General features: G+C 38.4%; 1 protein-coding gene across 1 annotated transcript; it reads left to right on the forward strand.

Annotated features, from left to right (window-relative positions):
- Nucleotides 1–744: 744 nt before the first annotated feature.
- LOC117303557 (glutamine--tRNA ligase-like) lies at nt 745–22,749 on the forward strand. Its single transcript, XM_033787778.1, has 20 exons — nt 745–934; nt 2,436–2,586; nt 3,161–3,270; nt 5,125–5,200; nt 6,151–6,275; nt 7,622–7,757; nt 8,866–8,951; nt 9,403–9,489; nt 11,018–11,196; nt 11,955–12,063; nt 12,494–12,624; nt 13,915–14,007; nt 14,397–14,534; nt 15,838–15,925; nt 16,819–16,956; nt 18,230–18,334; nt 19,027–19,247; nt 20,352–20,418; nt 21,110–21,235; nt 21,998–22,749. The coding sequence occupies exons 1-20, from the start codon at nt 815–817 to the stop codon at nt 22,046–22,048; spliced, it is 2,337 nt and encodes a 778-aa protein (XP_033643669.1). The 5' UTR covers nt 745–814; the 3' UTR covers nt 22,049–22,749.
- The last annotated feature ends 803 nt before the right edge of the window (nt 22,750–23,552 follow it).

The following is a 23,552-nucleotide window of genomic DNA, read 5'->3' on the forward strand; positions in this document are numbered from 1 at the left end:
CTAAGTATTTTTTTTTTTTAGTTCGACAAAACTAACACATCTGTCGTTGTCTTATTTTCTTTTCTTCAGCCCTTTTTTCACATAAGTTGCGTGTGACATTTAAAAATACACCATCTTGTCACGGATACAGACAATAATACAAGATTATCGAAATGTTATTTTCTTTTTGCAGTTTTCCGCTCGGTCACTTCAGTATTTTATTGTTCTGATTTATGATGTACTAAAAAACGGGTCAGAATTGACCCGATTCCGAGTCCCGTTGAGCATGACCTATGGCGGGTCAAGTTCAACTGGCTACGTCTACTGTAGGATGAGGGCGCAAACTTTTGCGTTTTGCATGGATCTGTAGGTAGGGGAAAACAACCTCATGATGTAGTTGTGTAGTTCTCCAACACAGATCTATTCAAGCATGTTATTTTAACAAAAAAATTTCAAAGTGGTAATTGTCTCTCTGAACTTGTTTGTAAACTTAAAAATGTAACAAAACAATGCAACCCTAACCCTAACCCTAGCCCATTTTTTCGAGAATTGCCCTCTTTTCCGGCAGTTCTCGAAAAAAGACTAAGCTGTAGAATGCATGGCATGCAGCAGAGTGTGTGGAGAGCGGCGGAAAGTGTGCCACGCTTTCAGAGGGATAGCGCCCTCTATAGTTAAAACTAAAACAACTTTGGTCGCGTTTCTTCCCCGTCACTATACTTTTAAATAGGACATCAAGTTCAGATATTGCACCAGGCGAAACCACATTTCATCAGCAATGTGTTGCTGTCTGTGAAATTCGGAAGTGTAGACCTCAGTACCGGGTTGGTGCGGAAAAATGTCGTCTTCTGCTGATTTAGTCAACTTATTTACGAGTATTGGGTTGAGTGAGCAGAAAGCAAAAGAAACTATCAAAAATCAAGCCTTAGCAAACAGCTTGAAAGAAGTTATTAATGAGGTAAGTGTAGACAAGTTCGACCGCTGCTGCCTGGCTGGTCAATAAAGTTGTCTTCTGAATCTGATGCATGCTGTCGTCGCATGGTGACAACCTCGTCTTTCAAATTCAAGACATTGATATGATTTATGAATATGATTATGAAAATGATTTAAATGTTGTTGTTTTTTTAATCAAGGTCAGCTGAGACTATAATATTATGCGTGAAGCCTGAATTGCCATAATTTCATAAGTTGTAAGGTTTTGTTTGGTTGGGGTTGTGTGTTCTGCCTGTTTTGCTTTTTGGTTTTTCTTTTAGGGGAGGGGGGGGGGGCGTATGGCCTCAGGCAAAATCAACAAATTCGGCTATTAAAGCATGTACCATTGTAGGTCAGCCCTTTTACATCTATATACTCAGTGTTGTTGTTCCTACATGTTTTCAAGGGCCAAATGACATGTCATCCCTGCTTCAATTTGAAAAGAAAGTAAAGAAACTGTTCCTCCTTTGTGGCTCTGGTCTGGGGTCACATGGCAAAAGTGCAATTTATAATTATAGAGAACAATATAAATATGGCTAAAAAACTATCATAAAAAGCACCAAACCAGGGCTAAATTTTGATGGAAAATCCACAAGACCACAGGACTTGTAGCTCAGAATCTTTACTGGACCTGCGTTTTATTTACAAAACCAGAATCAAAATGACTGTAGACCAGAATCAAAATGACAATAGACCAGAATCAAAATGACAATCGACCAGGATCAAAATGACAATAGACCAGAATAAAAATGACTATAGACCAGAATCAAAATGACAATAGACCAGAATCAAAATGACTATAAAATCAAAACGAGAACACGGTTTTATCATCTTAAGTGTTTAATTTGAACAAAACACTAAGAGAAGATCTTAGAACTGTTTAATGGTTGATAATCTGCGTACTGAAAGATATTTCTGAGACTCCAACTCAACATTTGAACATCATTTTTTTGTTTTGACAAAGTTGTTGAATTAACAAATACAACAAGACCACTGGACTCTGTCTTGAGTTTACTGGCCCGACATTAAATTAACTAGCCTCGGGCTTAGTGTAAAATTCAAGCCCTGCATGACCTTAACAAATATATGGGGTGTCGTGGCCGAGTGGATAAGAGCACCGAACTCAAGCTCTGATGCTTCTGTTCGGCAGAGTGTGGGGCCGAATCCCGGTCGTGACATTTCAAGTGTCCCTGAGCAAGACACTTAACTATAACTGCTTCTCTCCACCCAGATGTAAATGGGAACTTGTGAGGGCAGAGATGGTTCTTGGTTTAGCCGAGTAGCCCATATACTTGTCGCACAGGCTGTATACTCCCCAGGGAGTTGAGATGGTTTAAGGAATGATTTAAGGCCCAATGACCAGGGGTAATAATGTTGGAAGTGCTTTGAGAAGCCCTCATTCGTGAAAAATTGCTATATAAAAACTGGTTTAAATTATTATTATTATAATTATTATTTTTAAACAAATTCCATTATTGATAATGCAGGCTAAGAAACAGAATGGTGGGAGCAGTATTGACAAAGCGTGTGGAGCGTTGCTGTACCACACAGCCACAAGATTGAACCATCAGAAAAGACTGGGGTTTCTTCTCGGTTACATCGTCTCAAAGGGAATCAGCTCAGAGCCTCAACTAACGGGTATGTTACCACGTGTGTGTAAGCACACACAAAAACTTGCTAAACGCAAACAAATTGCTGAGCATAGCAAATCTTGCCCAGCAGCAACAGGCAACCAGCCAGCAACTCCATAATGTTGACATTGTTACAACTGGAGGGCCACTGAAGGGTTCCATCTCAGAGCCTCAACTAGTATGTATATTATCACCACAAAAACCTGCTATGCGCAGACAAATCTTGCTAAGCAGAAACAGTCAAATAGCCTAAATTCATTGGTTAGGACTGCTGCCCAACACAAGGGAATCAGCTCAGTCAGAGCCTCAACTAACAGGGCCCAATTTCATGGAGCTGCTTAGCACAAAAAGTAGCTAAACACAAAACAACTATGCTTACTAGAATAAGGTTACCAGCGAAAATACCATTTCACATGTGCAATTCATACCTGGTATCCTGCTTCTTTTTGCTGAGCAGAAAATTGTTAAGTAATATTTCCTGCTTTAAAGCAGCTCTATGAAATTGGCCCAGGTTGTTACCCTGTGTAAGCACAACAAAATTGCTAACGTCAGTTTTATATGTATTTTTTTCTTCTTCTCAGCTGCCTTGGATTTTTTCAAGTCGCATCCAAGTGATCCGGTCGATGCAAAAGCTTTTGAGTTAGCGTGTGGTATTGGGGTGGTCATCACACCAGAGCAGATTGAGGATGCAGTAAGTCTTGCAGATTTAAGCCAATGTTAGACCCAAAACTTATCCTGTTTTTCAGTGAAATTGCATTTTTTGTTCTATGCTTAGCAAGCTCTAATAGGCAAGGTATTTATTGACAGCTTTGAAGTCTTTGTCCGACGGCAGGCTAAACAACAGCTGAATACCAGTAACAAGCATTATGCAACAAATGGAAATTTGGTTGGTAATCATGTAACGTCCGTCGATATATCGAAAATACTCAAAAACTCGATATTTTTTTGACATCGAAATCGCCGATGTCACTTTTATAATCATATCGTAATATCGGATTTTCGATATATATCAAAAAATTGCGATGTTTTGAAAATTTCGATGTTCCTAAATGATATCGAAAATACCAAAAGAGTGTCCGATTATTTAAAAGAAATCTGTGTTTGAGTATTAGAAAAGCCGTCGTCGTTATGTAGTTTCATCATTTTGAGTTGCCCTATTAAATAACATACGTTTTACAAGCAAGTATGTCTGCATGTTCTTTGTGTTTTCGCCATCAGCCGCCGGCCCGCCGCAGAAGTTCACGACCCCGCGGCGAGCGCACTGTAAAACCTCAAAAGAAACCGCCGCTGCTGCCCTAGCCTATCGGCTGTTTAAGATGCAACTTCCCATTGTGCATGTGATCAAAATCGATGCGTCTTCATCACAGCATTATTGACTTTGCAAAAATACCCCGCAAAAACTTCCCCGAATCAACAAGACAAAACAAAACAAGGAAGAAAACAATCTTACAATAATCTTTCTATCAATCCAAGGTATCGTAATGGCGTCATTTTGGTCAAATAAAGCCTACACGTTGTGTTGTTTTCGGTGAACAAGCTAACATTTCCGAGGAACTATATGCTTCGCAGACCACGCTGTCGGCGGCTATTGCGTGCGTACCAGCGAAGACTATGCTGTTGTACGGTTTAAGCGTGCACACCAGCGTGTATGGTTATTGCAATTCGGGGGGAAAACCTGTTTGCCCAAGCATGCGCAGACACATGCAGTCTTTGGTCAAGGCGGTATCGCGTGATGCACTGCGTTATTTCGACAATAGAGGGCGTTCTAGCATTCAATGTTTCTTGCCTTGGTTATAGAATGCAAAGTAAAAAGACTACGAGCCTTTATTGGAGACTATGTGACTGCATGCTGCGTGCGTTGTATATTGTGATCGCTGAGTGGTAGGTCTGTGTTTTGCGGGACTTTCTTGTGATTTTTTTTTGATGATTATCTCAACCATTTTCAACCGTAAAGGTAGTCCGCGCGCCCGTCGGACAACTTGATTGACACTTCTACGTCAATGCATCGGCAACTGACACCTTAATGTCGGCGAGTCACGCAGCTCACAAAGGCTCTGTGTCATTTTGAGACGGCCAATCATGGCCAATCACGAATCGAGAATTGTGGTGAGCGTTCACTAATTGGCCAAGCCAGCGGTAGCGGCGATCATACTTTGTTGTAAAACCAGAAATAATCGGGGCGGGACTACGCAATCTGAAATTGTTTGGACTACAAACAAGTTCGGGGGATCAGACAAAAACAAGTTGAAATGTAACCCTATTAAACTGTCAGTCTATGGTATAAATATTTCTACCTCCATGAGTATACCAAGTGCTGTTTTTAGGCTTCCATCTTGCGCGCGGGAAATACTCGATATATCGAGTATACTCGATATTAAATTTTCAATATATCGATAATGGGAAAAAACCGACATCGACGGACGTTATAATCATGTTTTTATCAAGGAAGAAATGTCATGCTGAGCAAAATTTTGTGCTTAGCAGCTTTATGAAATTGGGCCCAGGCCATTGACCATTTTTAATTGATCGTTACTATTTTTTTTAGGTTGAGTCAGTGATCAAGAAGCACACTGCTGAACTAATGGAGAAGAGATATCACTACAGTATGGGAATCCTAATGGGTAAGAATGACCTGATGCATTTGACCTCTAACCCTTAACCTTATGACCCTTAACCTTACATAATAATACATTGAGGTTGCTGTACTGTAGCTTCTAGAATTTCCCTCTCTGAACATAAACAACACCAAATTTAACATCTCTTATATCGTTGCGGTACCCGCTGTCAAAACATAGGATTCGAACTGCCTCTAGCTATCGGGCAACCTCGGTAGTCCAGTTGGTAAGACACTGCTCTAGAATTGCAAGGATCCTGGGTTCGAATCCTACCCGAGTAACATGCCTGTGATATTTTTTTTCACAGGACTCGGGGAAAGAACTGAGTATACAGTGCTAACACACATAAAAACCAAAATTAATAAACGACACTGCTATGCTCCCTATGTAATATTACTGGATATCAAAAGGGTGGGAAATGGAATTTGAACACACAACCTTTGCTGTGTAATAGCAAGGCCAAATTTCACAGAGCTTCTTAAGCACAAAAAGGAGCTAAGCACAAACAAATCATGCTGGTTAAAGGCAGTGGACACTATTGGTAATTACTCAAAATAATTATTAGCATAAATCCTTACTTGGTGACGAGTAATGGGGAGAGGTTGATAGTATAAAACATTGTGAGAAACGGCTCCCTGTGAAGTGCCATAGTTTTCGAGAAAGAAGTAATTTTCTACGAATTTGATTTCGAGACCTCAGATTTTGAACTTGAGGTCTCGAAATCAACCATCTAGACGCACACAACTTTGTGTGACATTATTATCTTGCAACTTTGATGACCGATTGAGCTCAAATTTTCACAGGTTTGTTATTTTATGCATATGTTGAGATAAGCCTAGTGAGCAGAAAGACATCACAATCAGAGGATTGAATTTGTGTCGAAATTTACATTAAATCAGTTTTATGCAGTGTTGTGCTTAGTTTGTCAGCGTGGATTGGGTTTTGTTTATGAACAGGGGAGGCACGCCAGCTGTTGAAGTGGGCCGATGGGAAGGCAATCAAGAATGAGGTAGACATGCAGGTGTTGGATCTACTTGGACCTAAGACGGACGCAGACAGAGAGAAGCCGGCCAAGACAAAGGTACGAGAAGATCATAAAGGGAGCCTATCCCTTCTGTGGTTGGGAACTGTTTGATTGTTCAACACAATGTGGGTATATACAATAAAGAGGAAGTTTGATCGGGTTACAATCGTCGACTAGTGGTGAGTTCCTGACGTACGAAGCGCGTGCGCGCTGAAATGAAAGTGCGATTGACTCTATCGTTGTCTAGTGACCGAATGTGAAATAATAATTGGTCCTCTCTGCCTGCAGCACTATGACATGAACAATTGCTATTGGTAACCAACGATGCGACCAACCTCGACCAGCCTCGAATGGATGGTTGCGAATAGTCGACTAGACTGGTCCAACTATCGTTGACTAACGCGGGTTCGATCAGAGTTAGTCAAACTATGGTTAACTATGGTCGTTGATCGAACTTGCTCAAAGCTAACCTGTGAAAATTGCATTTCAAAAGGTGGTAGCGTTTTTGAGAAATTAAAAAAATCTAGAGCTGTTTTTTTTTCCATGCAGAGGAAGAATAATCTGTAATTGGAATATACAATCTGAGAAACATTTCTGACAGTAATGTATCTCGGATTCAGATTGTGGGTGATACAAAATGATATCATTTTCTATAACCACATTTCTTCAAAGTGAAATGAAAAAAAATTCCTAATATTGAAAGCTGCTTTACTTCTAACTAACAAAGTTTTTCTTGCCAGTAATTTTAAGAGTGATTACCAAACATATACCTTTCCTTAAATATTTTGTCTCTGGTGTTGATTTTTTAAGTCAAAATAAGCATATTAAAGGCAGTGGACACTATTGGTAATTACTCAAAATAATTATCAGCATAAAACCTCACTTGGTAACGAGTAATGGGGAGAGGTTGATAGTATAACATTGTGAGAAACGGCTCCCTCTAAAGTGACTTAGTTTTCGAGAAAGAAGTAATTTTCCACGAATTTGATTTCGAGACCTCAAGTTTAGAATTTGAGGTCTCGAAATCAAGCATCTGAAAGCACACAACTTCGTGTGACGAGGGAGTTTTTTTTATTTCATATAAATATCTCCCAACTTCGACAACCAATTGAGCTCAAACTTTCACAGGTTTGTTATTTTATGCATATGTTGAGATACACCAAGTGAGAAGACTGGTCTTTGACAATTACCAACAGTGTCCACTGTCTTTAATAAGCAAACCATAATAATAACAACAATATTTGGTGCTTGCATAGTGCACATATTGCAGTAGCTAGGTCAAGAAACTATACACCATTATTACATCTGTTTACCAGGCATACTTTTAGACCATTCCTCGGTAAGATGAGTTTTCAGGAAAAAAGAAGATTGGAATAATACTTTTGATCTGATTGGTTTAACAGGAGCCGAAAGGGAAGAGCAAAACAAAGGAAGAACAGCGGAAATCCGAGCCCGAGAAAGAGCTAGCGTCACCGGCTGAAGGTGGAGCAGAAACCATCAATCAACTCATGGGAGAAGCGGTCAAGTTCCACAAACCTGGTAAATAACCTACTTCATGGCTCAACTTCATGGCTCTGCTTAAACCTGAATTCTGCACTTACAATCACCATTCTCCGCTTACTGTGCAAGCGCCGAAATTTCTGAGCTAGCAGTGTAAGCTATGAATGCCTAGTAGCCTGGATTTCGCTATTAGTGGAATGAGGGGACTTCTCACAGTTAACTACACTCATGGAGTGAATTCTCAACATTTTGACTCCGCCTTTTCTAGTCATCATTAGGAGACTAAAGAGTGTTTGAGATGCTAGTCTCTGAGATTTCAGTGTAGTGTCAGCATTACTCTGATTTGTTAGAAGACAACAAATATTGAGAAAATACAATTATCTGCTGCAAACATAGTTAGTTGCCTGAAAGACAAGGCCTCCGAGGAAGACTCTGTTAGGGTCAAAACGTCAGGCCATTAAAGGCAGTGGACACTATTGGTTATTACTCAAAATTATTATTAGCATAAAACCTTTCTTGGTTTGAGTAATGGGGAGAGGTTGATGGTATAAAACATTGTGAGAAACGGCTCCCTCTGAAGTGCTATAGTCTTTGAGAAAGAAGTAATTTTCCACGAATTTGATTTCGAGACCTCAGATTTAGAACTTGAGGTCTCGAAATCAATCATGTTCATGCACACAACTTCGTGTGACAAGGGTGTTTTTTTCTTTCACTAATATCTCGCAACTTCGACGACCGATTGAGCTTAAATTTTCACAGGTTTGTTATTTTATGCATATGTTGAGATACACCAACTGTGAAGGCTAGTCTTTGACACTTACCAATAGTGTCCACTGCCTTTAACAATTTTAATTTTCAACAAAACAAAAATATTTTCTCCCCTAGTCCTCTTTAATTTGTCTGGTTTGTATACTGAAGAGGTCTTTGATTTATTTCAGAGCAGTTTTTGTTCACTCGTTAGTTTTTGGTTGAATTGAATCTGGCAAGTAAGGTATTTTTACTCACTCGCCGTACATATCAGAATCAAGAAAAAAGGGCAAAAAAAAACCCCACAACGTGCCACCTATTGACTATAATTGAACAAAATGAATGTAACCGGAAAAATATATATATTTTTTGCCTAATTGTTTTGTTTGTTTTTCTGCAGGTGACAATTACAAGACTGATGGTTACATTGTGACTCCGAAGGTCATGGAGTTGCTCAAGGAGCATCTGGAGCTCACCGGTGGAGGGGTAAATAAACATCTCTTGGCTTGAAATATTTATGAATTATTGCAAAATAGAATTGAAACTTTTAACTCTGTCTGTATGAGTGTTTGAGATGTTTTGAGATGTGTGTTTGTTTCATGTATTCAAATGAACTTTGCGGAGACACTATGTTATTGACTTTCTGTATGAGCTGTGGTGGCTCTGAGAAGATCTGGTGGTTAACATTTTGGCATTTTGATCAGTTCTTCAATGAAATGCCAAGTTCATAAAGAAACATCTGATTCTCAGAACCACCGCAGCTGATAGAGAGAGAGTCATATATATGTTGTCCCCGCAAACACCACTGATTGTAAATTGACCAGAGGCCCGCTTTGGTAAAAAAAATGTTCAACCCCAAATCATGTAAAATTTATCCACTCAGTTTCCTTTTGTGGTTTATAATATTTGCTATTATTAATCTTTATCATTTGTACAGGTGCGTACACGGTTTCCCCCTGAGCCGAATGGTATTCTGCACATCGGCCACGCAAAGGCCATCAACTTCAACTTTGGTTATGCAAGAGTAAGACTTCTTTAAACTATTCAGGGTTTCTAAGTTAACACCTCTTCTCAACTTCTACATTTTAAAAATATAGAACCTTTGAAACAATTCAAATTCAAGCTTTAACAGCCTCTCTTGTCAGAATAACTTCAATGACTTTGAGAGAGACCAGTACTTGTGCTCAATATAGACCGTGTTGAATAACCCCTTTTTTGCTATGAAAAGTCGCCATCTTGGAGGGCAAACCGTATGCGTGTCCAAATGCGTACATCATCATAGTACGCAGCACGCAACATTCCCGATTTGATTTCTACGGCACATGCACGCACACACGCACGCCACGCACAGACGCCATCTTGTAGGTCAGATATTTGAGCCCGGTCACGTCATATTCAATACGGTCTATTGAGGGTTCAAGCATAGTGTTAGCCAGATGGGTGTGTGGTGTCTTTTGGACATCCTGTCTTATCTGTCATTTTGCATGTAAATGTATTGTAAATGAAGAATTTGGACACCCATTTTTAAATTTCCAGAAAATGTTGACACCCTGTTAAGCAAATTCCTGGCTAAAACCTTGGGTACAAGGGGTGATCGATCTCGCCGTGCCATTTTTTCCCAGCATGCCTTGCTCAATCATAACCCCTGCAATCGGCAAGTTTAATTGTGCTATATGCTAGCACATGTAAATGAGCATATATATTCAATCTTTTCTACATGCGCACGCACGCACGCACGAATGCTTTTATTTTAATTTTATTTAAAGTGTTTGTGCCGTTGAAAAACGCGGGCGTGATCAATATGCAAATATTTTAAAACTACACACGCACGCACTTGACATCTGAGCCAATCAGCATTGTTTCTCAGTAGTGACGAGAGGTATCGATACGGCGCGCTGCCCATGGTTACGAGGCTGGTACAAGCCATGTGGATTTGTTTCCATTTAAATTAATAGTACTCTGCAGAAATGCTAAAAATACGATGATTAGCCTCCCAAATTATTATTGTTATGTTAAAATCCCATTTCAAAGTGTAAAGACAAATTTTCATTATTAAGATTTTTTGTGTGGACTTGTTGTCAATGATTGAGGGCTGAGAAGTGGGTGACCCCTCCCCCTCCCCCCTCCCCAGGGGGTGAGGCTTAAATGCAAAGTATACCTTTGGTATAAATGTAGATGTGTACAATAAAACTAACATGGGCTTTTGAACATTTTATGGTGTTATTTTTATTTTTAATATTATTCCAAAAGGTCTTTTTGAGTTATCGCCAAAAATCCAAAATGAATGTGCCATGGAGGAAAAAAATTTTTGTGATAGGAACACACAATCTGAGAAGCGTTACTGTCTCAGATTCAAATTGATAAGAACTGAAATATTTTTACATAAACCACATTACTTCAAAGTGAAATGTTTCTCAAAATGTGTTTTACTTTCAAAAGCTGCTGTAGGCTTCTAGCCAATAGTTTTTATTGCCATTAGTTTTATACCTTCCCAAATGGACCAGGGTGGAAATACAGACGTAATTAATGAAATTGGAATTGTTTTGATCCAGGCCCATGGAGGTATAACGTTCCTACGCTACGATGACACCAACCCAGAGAAGGAAGAAGAAAAATTCTTCACAGCGATCTTAGATATGGTGCGATGGCTCGGGTACGAACCGTACAAGGTCACCCATGCATCGGACTACTTCCAGAACCTGTATGATCTAGCTGTGGACCTCATCCGAAGGTAGAATAATAATATAATAATAATAGTTGTAGTATTTATAATTATAAATTATTATAATACTAATAGTTCTTGTACAGTGCATTTTACAATAACCGCCTCAATGCACTTAACATTGGGCTGAAAATATTCCTTTAATCTTTCTCAGCTCCCTGGGGAGTATACAGCCCCTGGCTGCTCCAATGGATTTTTCATACACAATATCAACCTCTACCCTCGCAGGTGCCCATTTATATCCCTGGGTGAAGAGAAGCAATTATAGTAATGCATCTTGCTTTAAATGGTCTATGTACTTTTTGCGGGACAAAAAACACAATATCCACAGATTTACACCAAACTTACACCCTTTGAAGGTAATGATAGTAGAAAGCGTACCTTAAAATATTAGTTGCTGAGGTGCTGTAGTTTGTGAGAAATGAGTAAAACAATGTCATGAAAATAATGTTCGTCTCACTGATCATGAGACGAAAACTATTTAAGCATGCGAAAACGTATTTTCATGATATTGTTTTACTTGTTTCTCAAAACTACAGCACCTCAGCATCTAATATTTTAAGATACGCTTTCTACTATCATTATCTTCAAAGGGTGTAAGTTTAATGTAAATCTGTGGGCAGTGTGTTTTGTGTTACAAAAAGTACCCAACTCTTTTAAGGACACAAGTGCCATGACCAGGATTCCTGTCCACACTTCGATGTCTTAACCTCCAGAACTTGAATTTGACGCTCTTAATAGCTCGCAAAATGTTTCTTTTTCTTCAGAGATCTTGCGTACATCTGTCACATGAAGCCTGAAGAGATTAAAGGTTATAACAATCCAGACTCGCCGTGGAGGGATCGACCGATTGAGGAATCACTCAAACTCTTTGATGTGAGTAATAATAATAATAATAATAATAATAATAAAAATAATAACCGTATTAATAACGCGCCTTTTCCCAAAGGATACAAAGCGCCAGGTATTATTACTGCAAGGAGTGGGACGAAGTTTGAGATATAAGACCTAATCCTTAGCACCATTTAATGGTTTACAAGGTGCTGTGGCGCAATATGCTGCCAATAGTGAGTAGTGAGTAGTGTATGAACCTCTCATATCGAACATCGCTAGCAGACAAATGTATCATAGAAACCTGTGTGGAGATGTAATTTTTTTAGTTTGTGTTTGAGCAAAGAAAAGTTGACTGCAGCCGACTTTAACCAAAGACCTCCAGATTAACGTACCAGAGGTCGTTGGTTCAATCAAAGTGGTTTCCAATCATAATGGCCTCACATATAATCAATTTCTTTTTTTTTTATAACAGGACATGAGACGAGGTAAGATAGCCGAGGGTGAAGCCGTCCTTCGTATGAAACACACCCTGGCCGAGGGCAAGAAGGACCCCGTAGCATACCGCATCAAGTTTACACCTCACCATCGCTCCAAGGATAAATGGTAAGTCGCTCGAATACGAAGGTAGTGCATTCTGCTCTACCAACCAGGCTCCTAGTGGATGGTACTAATGCCTACATCCTTACGGACTGTGAAGGGGTAACCCTGTTTTAAGCCCTAGAAAAAGGTGACACATGTCCCTGGCGGAAGTTGTTGATAGCCCAAATTAATCAGTGTAGCTCTCAACTTGAAGTGGCCATTCGGCCTTGTGTGTTGGGCGATATCTCATAATTTTGACCTAATGTGACGTTATGTTTAAACGCTTGCAGAATTTTTCTCCAAAGCTTAAGGACTTTGCTTCGATTGAAACTTGAGGTCATTGCATTTATACACGTATTTTTTTCTTCCCACTTAAGTCATTTTTTTATATTATGTTTTGCCCTGGGGGAAAAAAACCCCTGAACAATTTTACTTGATAGCCTAAAGTGTCTATTAAAGACAGTGGACACTATTGGTAATTGTCAAAGACAAGTCTTCTCTCTTGGTGTATCTCAACATATGCATAAAATAACAAACCTGTGAAAATTTGAGCTCAATTGGTCATCGAAGTTGCGAGATAATAATGAAAGAAAAAACACCCTCGTCACAAGAAGTTGTGTGCTTTCAGATGCTTGGTTTTGGGACTCAAATTCTAAACTTGAGGTCTCAAAATCAAATTCATGGAAAATTACTTCTTTCTCGAAAACTACGTCACTTCAGAGAGAGCCGTTTCTCACAATGTTTTAAACTATCAACCTCTCCCCATTACTTGTTACCAAGTAAGGTTCTATGCTAATAATTATTTTGAGTAATTACCAATAGTGTCCACTGCCTTTAAATCCAACACCATGTGTTTGTTTAGGTCAGTCCTTGTACTCAATCAAATATTCCTACTTTTTTTCAAAGGACCCAATATCATGCTTGTTTATGTGATTCTATGGGCTGTAAGAATGAAACTCCTCCATAAACACTTCAATGAAATATGATCAAGATAAAGTAGGATTTGAAACTTTGCATGGTGGAAATACGATGTAATGACTATCTCTAATGAGTTGGGGTGGTTCTAAACAGAACCGTTGGTTTCAACTCGACGTTTCGATCAGTATGCTCTGATCGTCTTCTGGAGATTCTCCACAGAAGATGATCAGAGCATACTGATCGAAACGTCGAGTTGAAACCAACCGTTCTTTTCAGAACCACCCCAACTCATTAGAGATAGTCATTACATGGTGTTACCGCAAACCTTTCTATATAAGATGTGTTCTTATTCACCACATATTTATCTTAATTGTAATTTTGTATTGTATGATGCAGGTGCATCTACCCGACCTATGACTACACTCATTGTCTGTGTGACTCATTGGAGCACATAACCCACTCACTATGCACCAAGGAATTTCAATCTAGGTAAGGTGGAAACAAATATAACGTCTTCTTGCAAGACCAAGGTTGGATGTCACAAAGAGTTAAGACAAGTCTTATCTCGAGTTAGCACGAGTTACTCATCCTAACTTGGGACTAGCCTTTGGTTTTTAATATCTCCTAGGACTAGTCTTAAGTTCTTTGTGAAATTGACCCAAGGCCCCAATTTCATAAAGCCTGTAGGTACAAAAACTTTCTTTTTTTTGCTTAGTAATTAAATTTGCAAAGGGCACCTCAGCAAAAGCACAGGGCACCACGGCAATTGCTGTGAATGCTGTGGGTTATTTCAAGGCCTGTTTTATTGTATGGTCAATTTGACATTGTTCTGTATGAGACGTTTTGTTAAAAGTCAATTTTTTTTTGTCTGATTGTAGACGTCAGTCGTACTACTGGCTGTGTAATGCATTGGACCAGTACTGTCCAGTACAGTGGGAGTACGGCAGGCTCAACATGAACTACACGGTGGTCTCCAAGAGGAAAATAGGCAAACTCATAGAGCATGGCATTGTCAGGTATGAATATTGATTAGCCCCTCGTGCATATTCATAAGCTAATGGTAATTGATGTGGTGAAACTGTTCTCTCTGGTTGTGTCAATGAGAAAAATTGGCAAACCCGTTGAAAATTATATTGTTGGGTATGAATATTGATTAGCACTCTTACATATTCATAAACTAATACTTATTCTTAAGTTGATAATGAAACTGTCAATAAATGGTGGTGTCAAAGAGGAACATTTGTAAACTCACAGAGAATGATATTGTCAGGTATGAATATTGATTAGCATTCTTACATATTCATAAACTAATACTTATTCATAAGTTGATAAACTGTTAAGCAATGGTGGTGTCAAACTGGTAAATTTGTAAACTCATTGAGAATGTTATTGTCAAGTATGAATATTGATTACCATTCTTACATATTCATAAGCAAATGCGTATTCATAAGGTCATACTGTTCTCTCATTGGTAAACTATCATGATTAAATGGTCATATCAAAGCTTTCTTTGTTCAATCCAAAATTAGTTCAAATATACCCAGTCAGTTTCCCTTGTGGTTAATAACTTGATATTTGAAGCAAAACCCTGGGTGCTACTTCCCAGGTTGTATTGTAAACTTTGGTGTGATCCCTTCCCGGCAGCTATTAGCTTTATGGCTTCTGAACAAAGATATTCCCGTACAAAGATATTGACAAAATAGGGATACGTCCAACATAGGGCTAGATAGCTCAGTTGGTAGAGCGTTGGCCCATTAAACCGGAGACCCTTGGTTCAAATCTCACTCAAGTCAATTTTAATTTGTTAAACCCCAAATCGTGTAACCCCAAATAATTATCCTGCCAGTTTCCCTTGTGGTTTAAAACTTGAAAATTAATGAGTATCATCAGTTATGAAAACACTGACTACACCAAAAAAAATTGTACAAGCTATTATGTATTTATGAGCTTATAATAATAATAATAAAGCTATTATGTATTTATGAGCTTATAATAATAATAAGAACAAACATAATTGAACTTAAATAAAAACCCAATGAAAGTCTAACTGAACAAGTGTGTTTTTAGTTCCCTCTTGAAGTAGTTGAGTGATGTTATTTTACGAAGTGAGACAGGAAGCTTACTCCATAGGGCAGGAGCAGCTTCGGTGAAAGCACGGTCTCCGTAACGAATTGTTCTTGACCTTGGTTCTACCAGCAAGTGAAATCCTTTCTAACTGATTTTTATTAATGTTGTGATTTTTGTGTAGTTATAGTAAATCTCAAAAGTTTGCTCAAAGCATCTTGAAACATTGCTTATAACATTCACTTTTTCCAACAGAAACTGGGATGACCCAAGGTTGTTCACCCTGACTGCTCTTAGAAGACGTGGGTTCCCCCCTGAAGCTATCAATAACTTTTGCGCCAAGGTACCAGACCATAACAGTTTAATGACAACAACTTTTCAAGTTTTGGGGTTTTTAATTTGTGTATGAGGGCAATGATACATGACCTGGGGTGGATTTCACAAAGAGTCTCAAGTTAGGACGTGTAACTAGTCCTAACTTAGGACTAGCTGTACGTTTTTTAAATCTCTTAGGACTAGTCCTATTATATTTTATGACCAAGTTAACCCAGTTTTCAGTTTTTGCGGGTAGTACCAGATTTTGGCTTGGAGGGGGACAAAATATTAGGAAAGCAAGACATTCAGATGGTGAACCAGCCAAAACTACATTAAGTTTACATTCAACTGGTGCCCCACTCATTTTTTGCTAAGCAAAGAAGTTTGTTAAGCAGTATGAAATTGGGGCCCTTTAAAGACAGTGGACACTATTGGTAATTGTCAAAGACCAGGTGTATCTCAACATACGCATAATATAACAAACCTGTGAAAATTTGAGCTCAATTAAAAAACACCCTGGTCACACAAAGTTGTGTGCTTTCAGATGCTTGATTTGGAGACCTCAAATTCTGAACTTGAGGTCTCAAAATCAAATTCGTGGAAAATTACTTTGTTCTCGAAAACTACGTCACTTCAGAGGGAGCTGTTTCTCACAACATTTTATACTATTAACCTCTCCCTATTACTCGTAATCAAGAAAGGTTTTATGATAATAGTTATTTTGAGTAATTACCAAGAGTGTCCACTGCCTTTAAGCGAAGAATGGTGATTGCAAGTGGAGAACTCGGCAGTAAGCAGTGCCACGAAATTGGACCATAAATGCTTTAAAATCGGCTGACCTCAGACCAAACAGGTACCCTGTCATTTTCCACAGCAGGAACTATTTTTTGGTTGATCACATTCTTGTCTTTCTACAAATAGATTGGTGTTACAATGTCACGGGTGACCTTTGACCCATCGTTTCTTGATTCATGCGTCAGGGATTTCCTCAACAACACAGCGCCCCGAGTGATGGCTGTGTTGGAACCAATCAAAGTTACGATAGTTCCAGATCGAAAGGTAAGATTCAGATCCCTGGTCAAGTACAAAATGTTATCAATAATTATTTTGTATTGTATTGTATTATATTTCATTTGAAAACTTCAACAGCAGGTTTACATCTATTTTTTACTGAACATGTTTAGTAATTAATAATAATAATAATAATAATAATAATAAGACTTGTAATGTGCACATTTCCACCCGGCTGGGTGTTCAAGGCGCAGTAAAACCAAAAACAAAACACAACACAAAGAAAAACAGACATAACGAAATTAGTCATTGAAAACCTGAGACATAAGATAAGTTTTGAGAAGAGACTTGAATTTTGCTGTACAAAGACAAGATCCAAGATTAAGTGGTAGAGAGTTCCAGATGCGTGGCGCGGCTGAAGAAAAAGACCTGTCACCCCATAAGTGTCGAGACTTGGGTTTCAAGGAGGAGAAGCATGGAACTTGATCGAAGATTCCTTGATTGAGTGTAATTGTCAAAGACCAGTCTTCTCACTTGGTGTGTCCAAACATACGCATAAAATAACAAATTGTAAAAATTTGGGCGAAATTATTTGTGGGAGTCCGGAGAAAATAATGCAACATGTACCACATTTTGATTTCATTCAGAGGGAAATATTTAGCAGGAGAAAAAAAAACGGTTTAAAGGATTCGGGTACTTTTCAAAATGTCCACAGATTTACATTAAACTTACAAGGTTTGAAGATAATGATAGTGGAAAGCTTCCCTAAATATTACTAACTAAGGTTGTGTAGTTTTTGAGAAATGAGTAAAACATGAGGCCAAAATGATTTTAGCATGTAAAATCCCCTTAAAGGAAAGGTACACATTTGGTTATAACTCAAAACAAGTATTATTTTTAAAACTGACTTGGTAACGAGCATTGGAGAGCTGTTGATATTATAAAACATTGTGAGAAACGGCTCCCTCTGATGTAGCATGGAAATCCGAGAAAGAGGTAATTTCTCACTAAACTAATAAAAGACTTCTAGCTAGAAATCTTTTATTCCTATTTGAAAGCACATAAATTCGTCCAACAAGGGTGTTTTTTGTCTGATCATTTTCTCGCATCTTCGATTTCCAGTTTAGCTCATTATTTTCACAGGTTTGTTATTTTATGCTTATGTTGGGATACACCAAGTGAGAAGACTGGTCTTTGACAATTACCAAACGTGTACCTTCCCTTTAACAGACATGTAGAACAAAATAAACTTGTGTAACTTTTATATTTGCGGTTACTAATTAGTTGATATTTCTCTCTGTATTTTCATGATTCAAAACAGAGAGAGATGTTGAGTATACCTATCATACCACACGACAGCAGTAAGGGGATACGCCAGGTGGCGTTCACATCCGCCATTTACATCGAACAGAGTGACTTCAGTGAGGTAATTGTTATTAAGATTCAAATGACGTAATGCATGACCACATGGCAACAGTATTTTAGGGATGATGTTTAATCTGTTGTGTGAAGCCCTTTTCACATGGTATCTCTTATCCCAGTGGATTACAGCCCTGGGGAGGCCCCAGACTTTTTTTACCCCACGTTTACCCCGGCGCACTTTCACACTTTGTACCTTTTCCAGGGGTTTAGGGTTGCATGTTTCAAGAATACCCAAGGGTTTTATCGCTTACCGCTACTCCGAAGATGTGGTGGCTATTCCCCTGGACAGACCGGGGTAATGCGATCATAATGTGTAACGGTCGACCTTTATTCCTCGGGGCAAATACAGAGAACGGAGTTGTGTGAAAAGGGCTTTAGATTGCTATTAGGTTTTACAATGAGTGAAAAGCTTTATAATGCGATCATAATGTGTAATGGTCGACCTTTATTCCTCGGGGGAACTACAGAGAATGGAGTTGTATGAAAAGAGCTTTAGATTGCTGAGGTTGACTGTGTACAATGAGTCAAAAGCTTGGAGCTTATAAGTTTTGTTCTGACTGCTTCAATATTGAGTCTATAACCCTTTTAAACAACGTCTTGAGATCTACTCTCTGTAATTTAGTGATGTCTTATGCATGGGGTCTATATGCTAAACTTATGGTCTTTTCTCCTTACCGTTGATTCCTCTTTGCCCAGAATCCCGAGAAGGGCTACCGGCGGCTCACCCCAACCCAGTCAGTCGGCCTGAAATACGCAGCTCAAGTCCTCACGCTGAAGTCGATCGTCAAGGATGAGTCGGGCCGAGTGACCGAGCTGAAGGTAACGGCAGAATCGGTGGACACGGCATCCAAACCGAAGGCGTTTATTCACTGGGTAGCCGAGCCTATGGAAGTTGAAGTCAGGATATACGGACGATTGTAAGTTGAGTTTGAGTTTTATCAAGTTCAGGTTCTTCTTCTGTGATGCAATGTTTTAAATTAGCTTGATGTTGTGCAGTTTGTATTTTCCTTAATGGTAGTGAAGTATTTTTCAGATTAAAGGGGCTATGTCGTCATGATTAAAGCAGGCCTGTGGCTTAACATTGAATTATAAACTCTCACATACTGAATGCAATTGTGCGCTTTCCTTCTGTATAACTCAACGGAGAGTGCATGCGCAGTAAGTAGGTGAGGTAGGGTAGGTTGCTATCACAAAGGAAATCATTGTGGTCCACGGTTGCTATCACAAAGAGTTAAACAAAGGAGGGTCCACGATTGCAGGTGTTTACACACTTGTGTGAGTTGATACCCTAATTCCATGTACAGCCACAGGCCTGCTTTGATCATGACAAAACAGTCCCTTTAAGTTATACCACCCTCCAATCTGTCAGCAGCAATAAATAGCATTTCATAATCTCAAGGAATTATTATTATCATTCCTTATTCGACCTACAAACAAACCAAGTTACAAACTGAGCACAAGACAGAACATTAACGGTAAAACAATTATAAAAAAGCAAGAAATGAGGAAAATATATACAGAATTATAGAAATTAATAAATAAAATAAAATAAAATAAAACAAATAAATTATTTCAATAAGAAAGAAAAAAGGGGAAAAAATAGTGTCATGAGTTTTGGGAAAATCTTTTCGGCCTTCCCTCAGTCTTTAAAAGGGACACGTTGCCTTGGCAAGTTGGTCCATGCAAAGCATTAGAAACCGTTTGTAATAAAAAGCATACGGTTAGAAAGATGTTTTTAAAAGTAGAAGTAGATCGTGTTAGATCGCAAAGTAAAAGGAAAACCATGCAATTTCGAGACATGTATGTATGTGTGGATCATTATATTCTACTTTTGACACATTGTTCTAACCATATCGATTTAATAACAAAACTGTTTCAAATGCTTTGCATGGACCAAATCGACCGATCCAAGGCTACGTGTCCCTTTAAAAGGTTTGATAGGTTGGGAGATTGGCAGTTTATTCCAAACACCCCTGCCCCTCAAACAAACAGTCAACCCTAGCCTTTGACCTTAATCACAGGTTCAAGCACAAAAACCCGGAGGATCCAGCGGAGGTCCCTGGTGGTTTCTTGACGGATTGTAATCAGGTAAGAGATGCTGATTCGCACAAAGCTCAAACTCAAAGACTAAAGTCCGGTTCATACTTCATCGGTATGCTGCGTGCGAAACGAATTTCCTTGCGGTGCAACTGGAACAGGAGCGCGTACCAATAAAATTTGCTTCGCATTGGCATTCACATGAAGTATGAACCGGGTCAAACAAATCTTCACGATTGTAATCCTTGATTTGCATTGCATATTTTGCTCAGGTAAAAATCAATATAAATTCACCATTCATCTTCTACTTCTTGCCTAGCCTGGCCTTGTCTAGGTTATGTTCACTATCCCTCCAAAATAAATAGCATCTGGAGCATGGCTGGAGCCATGTTCCCTACAAAAATAGAGAGAAATACTTATCGAGAATTAATGTGCTCTCTTTTGCTCGAGGCTTAAAAGGGAAAGTGAGCAAGTATAAAGGTTCTGGACACACACAAAACTTTTTAACTACCTCTACTTATTATAACTTTTTAGTCTCTTGACAATAATGAGGCTGTATGTTCATTCAATTTTAATATTGTTATTTCAGAACATATCATTTTTACACTTTTTTTATTATTTTTCTTTAAACATTGTTGTAATCCTTCCCGGGGTAATGGTGATATGTTCCTTTTGGAATAAAACAAGAAATCAATTAATCAATCAATTAATTATTCAATTATCCATTTTTGCCTAATCCCAGGACTCCTTGACGGTGATACCCAAAGCTCTGGTGGATCAGTCCGTCAAAGGAGCAAAAGTCTACGATAAGTTTCAGTTTGAGAGGAATGGCTACTTCTCTGTGGATCCTGACTCGACGCCTAACAATGTAATTATAAATCTCCCTCTCTTTCTTTCTAGTCTACCGAGATCAGAATCATGTTGAGATTTGCCCATTCTTGTCTATCCGTTATTAAGTTGGGGAGATCAGTTGGAAGCACCCATTTATCCCTGGCAACTACATCTGTATAGCTTAGCTTCGGCTTGCCCTATTTCTCCTTCCATGTTTTGGTGACCTGGTGATAGACAGTTTCTCTGATGTTTCTGTTTGAGTGCCTTGCAAGTCTCAGACGATACTGTTGTATTTAGCGGATAGTTTTGGTTCATTGACATATGTTTCAGTAGTTGTCATTTTGACTCCAGTTTACATTGAAGCATTTCTGTATAAGTTTTGTGTAGCACCCATCCAGTTTCTCGTCCAGCTCACTCGTGATTACAATTCATGGCATATTTAAGAACTTGAAATACTATAATAAATAATGATCAAGTTAGGTTTGACAGAGTTGGGGATTCAAGTTTATCACTTTGACTGGAGTTGCTCTTGAGTCCCAATATTGTAGGACTTGGGACTTGACTGAGTCCCATTATTGTGAAACTTGGAGCTTGGACTTAACTTTAAAGACTTGACACTTTTGAAAGAGTATTCTCCTGAAAATAGTCGTTGTTGTTTTTTTGGGGGGGAGGGGGTGTTTGTGAAGCTATTTTTGTATTTATTTGCCTTTGACCTTTAACAAATCACATTTTTTCAAAGAGAATCCTGAATAAACCTGACACTCAGTAATTTTGACTTTGTACAATTTCTTTTCTTCAGATCGTGTTCAACAGGACAGTAGCACTCAAAGAGGACACTGGCAAGAACTGATGAACCTCAAGAATCCAAAAAGTTTTTCTCCTTCCGAATAAATTCCTTTTCTTCTATAAGAGACTGTTTTTTTTTAGATCGGCCATCTTGTTTCTGTGTGTCCCGTTTACCCTGTAACCAAGAGGAGGTTGGATGGTCAAAATAGTCTGGTCCCTATTTGGTACAATGAGATTTACTTTTAATTTTATCTATTGTACACTGGGGACGTAACAAAGATGGCGCCAGCATGGCGGTTAAAAACTTGCCAAAATAGCATAATTAGCTAACTTAAACCTTTAGAGCTTGTAGCAAAAAGTTCATAGTGTCGACACAGAATTTGACATTGTCCAATGGCTCTATTGTGACATTCTTTCTACTATACTTATTAACAGAAAAAAAAACCAATCTGTTCCATACTATTTGTTTAGACATCATTACTGGACAAAGTGTCGAAAAACAAACCCAAATTATCATTGTCTGTGTGTAAGGTGATTGATTATACACAAAGAAATGGCCTCTGTAGGTTCATAGTGTCAAGCTTTAAAGCCTAATTTCAAAGAACTTCAAAAAGAATCTATACACAATAATATTATGCTCACAAGAATTAGGTTACCTGCCAAAATACTGTGTCACATGTATTATCATTTGCGACTGGTATCCTGCTTAGTTTTTTGCTTAGAATAAGTGGAGTAGTTTTCGAGAAAGAAGTAATTTTCCACGAATTTGATTTTGACACCTCAGATTTTGAATTTGAGGTCATGAAATCAAGTATCTGAAAGCACACAACTTCGTGTGACAAGGGTGTTTTTTCTTTCATTAGAAAAACTTTGAAGACCAATTGAGCTCAAATTTTCACAGGTTTGTTATTTTGTGCATATGTTGAGATACACCAACTGTGAAGAAAGTCTTTGACACAATTACCAATAGTGTCCAGTGTCTTTAAGTCTTATACAAATTGTGCTTTGAAGGGTTTACCGAGTGTCATATATTTTGAAAGAGCAGTTAAAGAAAAATACAATTTTCATTTAAATCCATTAGAATATTAAGCTATAAGGGAAAGAAAAAAGGGCAAACTCTTTTTTTAAACATTATTTAAATATCATTAAAACTGATAAAATAAAGTACATTTTCTTTTTTGAAGAAATGATGAAAACAAAATAATTGTGACTTGTAACTCTTTTGTTTGCGGTAGCCCCCATTGAAATTTACATGAGGTGGTCTCAGTTCAACTGTTTCATGTATCTATGAATTCCCTCCTTTAAAGGGTGTATGTACTTTTTCCTAACAAAAAACGCAATGTCCACAGATTTACATTAAACTTACACAGTTTGAAGATTATGATAGTAGAAAGCTTCCCTTGAAATTTTACTTATTGAAGTGCTGCAGTTTTTGAGAAATGAGTAAAAGTAATAATTTTTGTCTCAGTTTTAGCATGTAAAAACGTTTTAACCAGTTATGCTATGGTTTTGGTATAATATCATAACTGGTTAAGGGGATTTTACACGTTAAAATAATTTTGGTCTCG

Source organism: Asterias rubens, chromosome 2 (assembly GCF_902459465.1).
Source record: "Asterias rubens chromosome 2, eAstRub1.3, whole genome shotgun sequence".
Taxonomy (NCBI): Eukaryota; Metazoa; Echinodermata; class Asteroidea; order Forcipulatida; family Asteriidae; genus Asterias; species Asterias rubens.

Bases quoted from the DNA above. Each gene is read 5' to 3' on its own strand.
- LOC117303557 (XM_033787778.1), top strand. From the start codon at position 815: ATGTCGTCTTCTGCTGATTTAGTCAACTTATTTACGAGTATTGGGTTG. The intron at 18,335-19,026 runs GTAATTGTTATT...CTCTTTGCCCAG, and splicing joins AACAGAGTGACTTCAGTGAG to AATCCCGAGAAGGGCTACCG. The intron at 20,419-21,109 runs GTAAGAGATGCT...GCCTAATCCCAG, and splicing joins TCTTGACGGATTGTAATCAG to GACTCCTTGACGGTGATACC.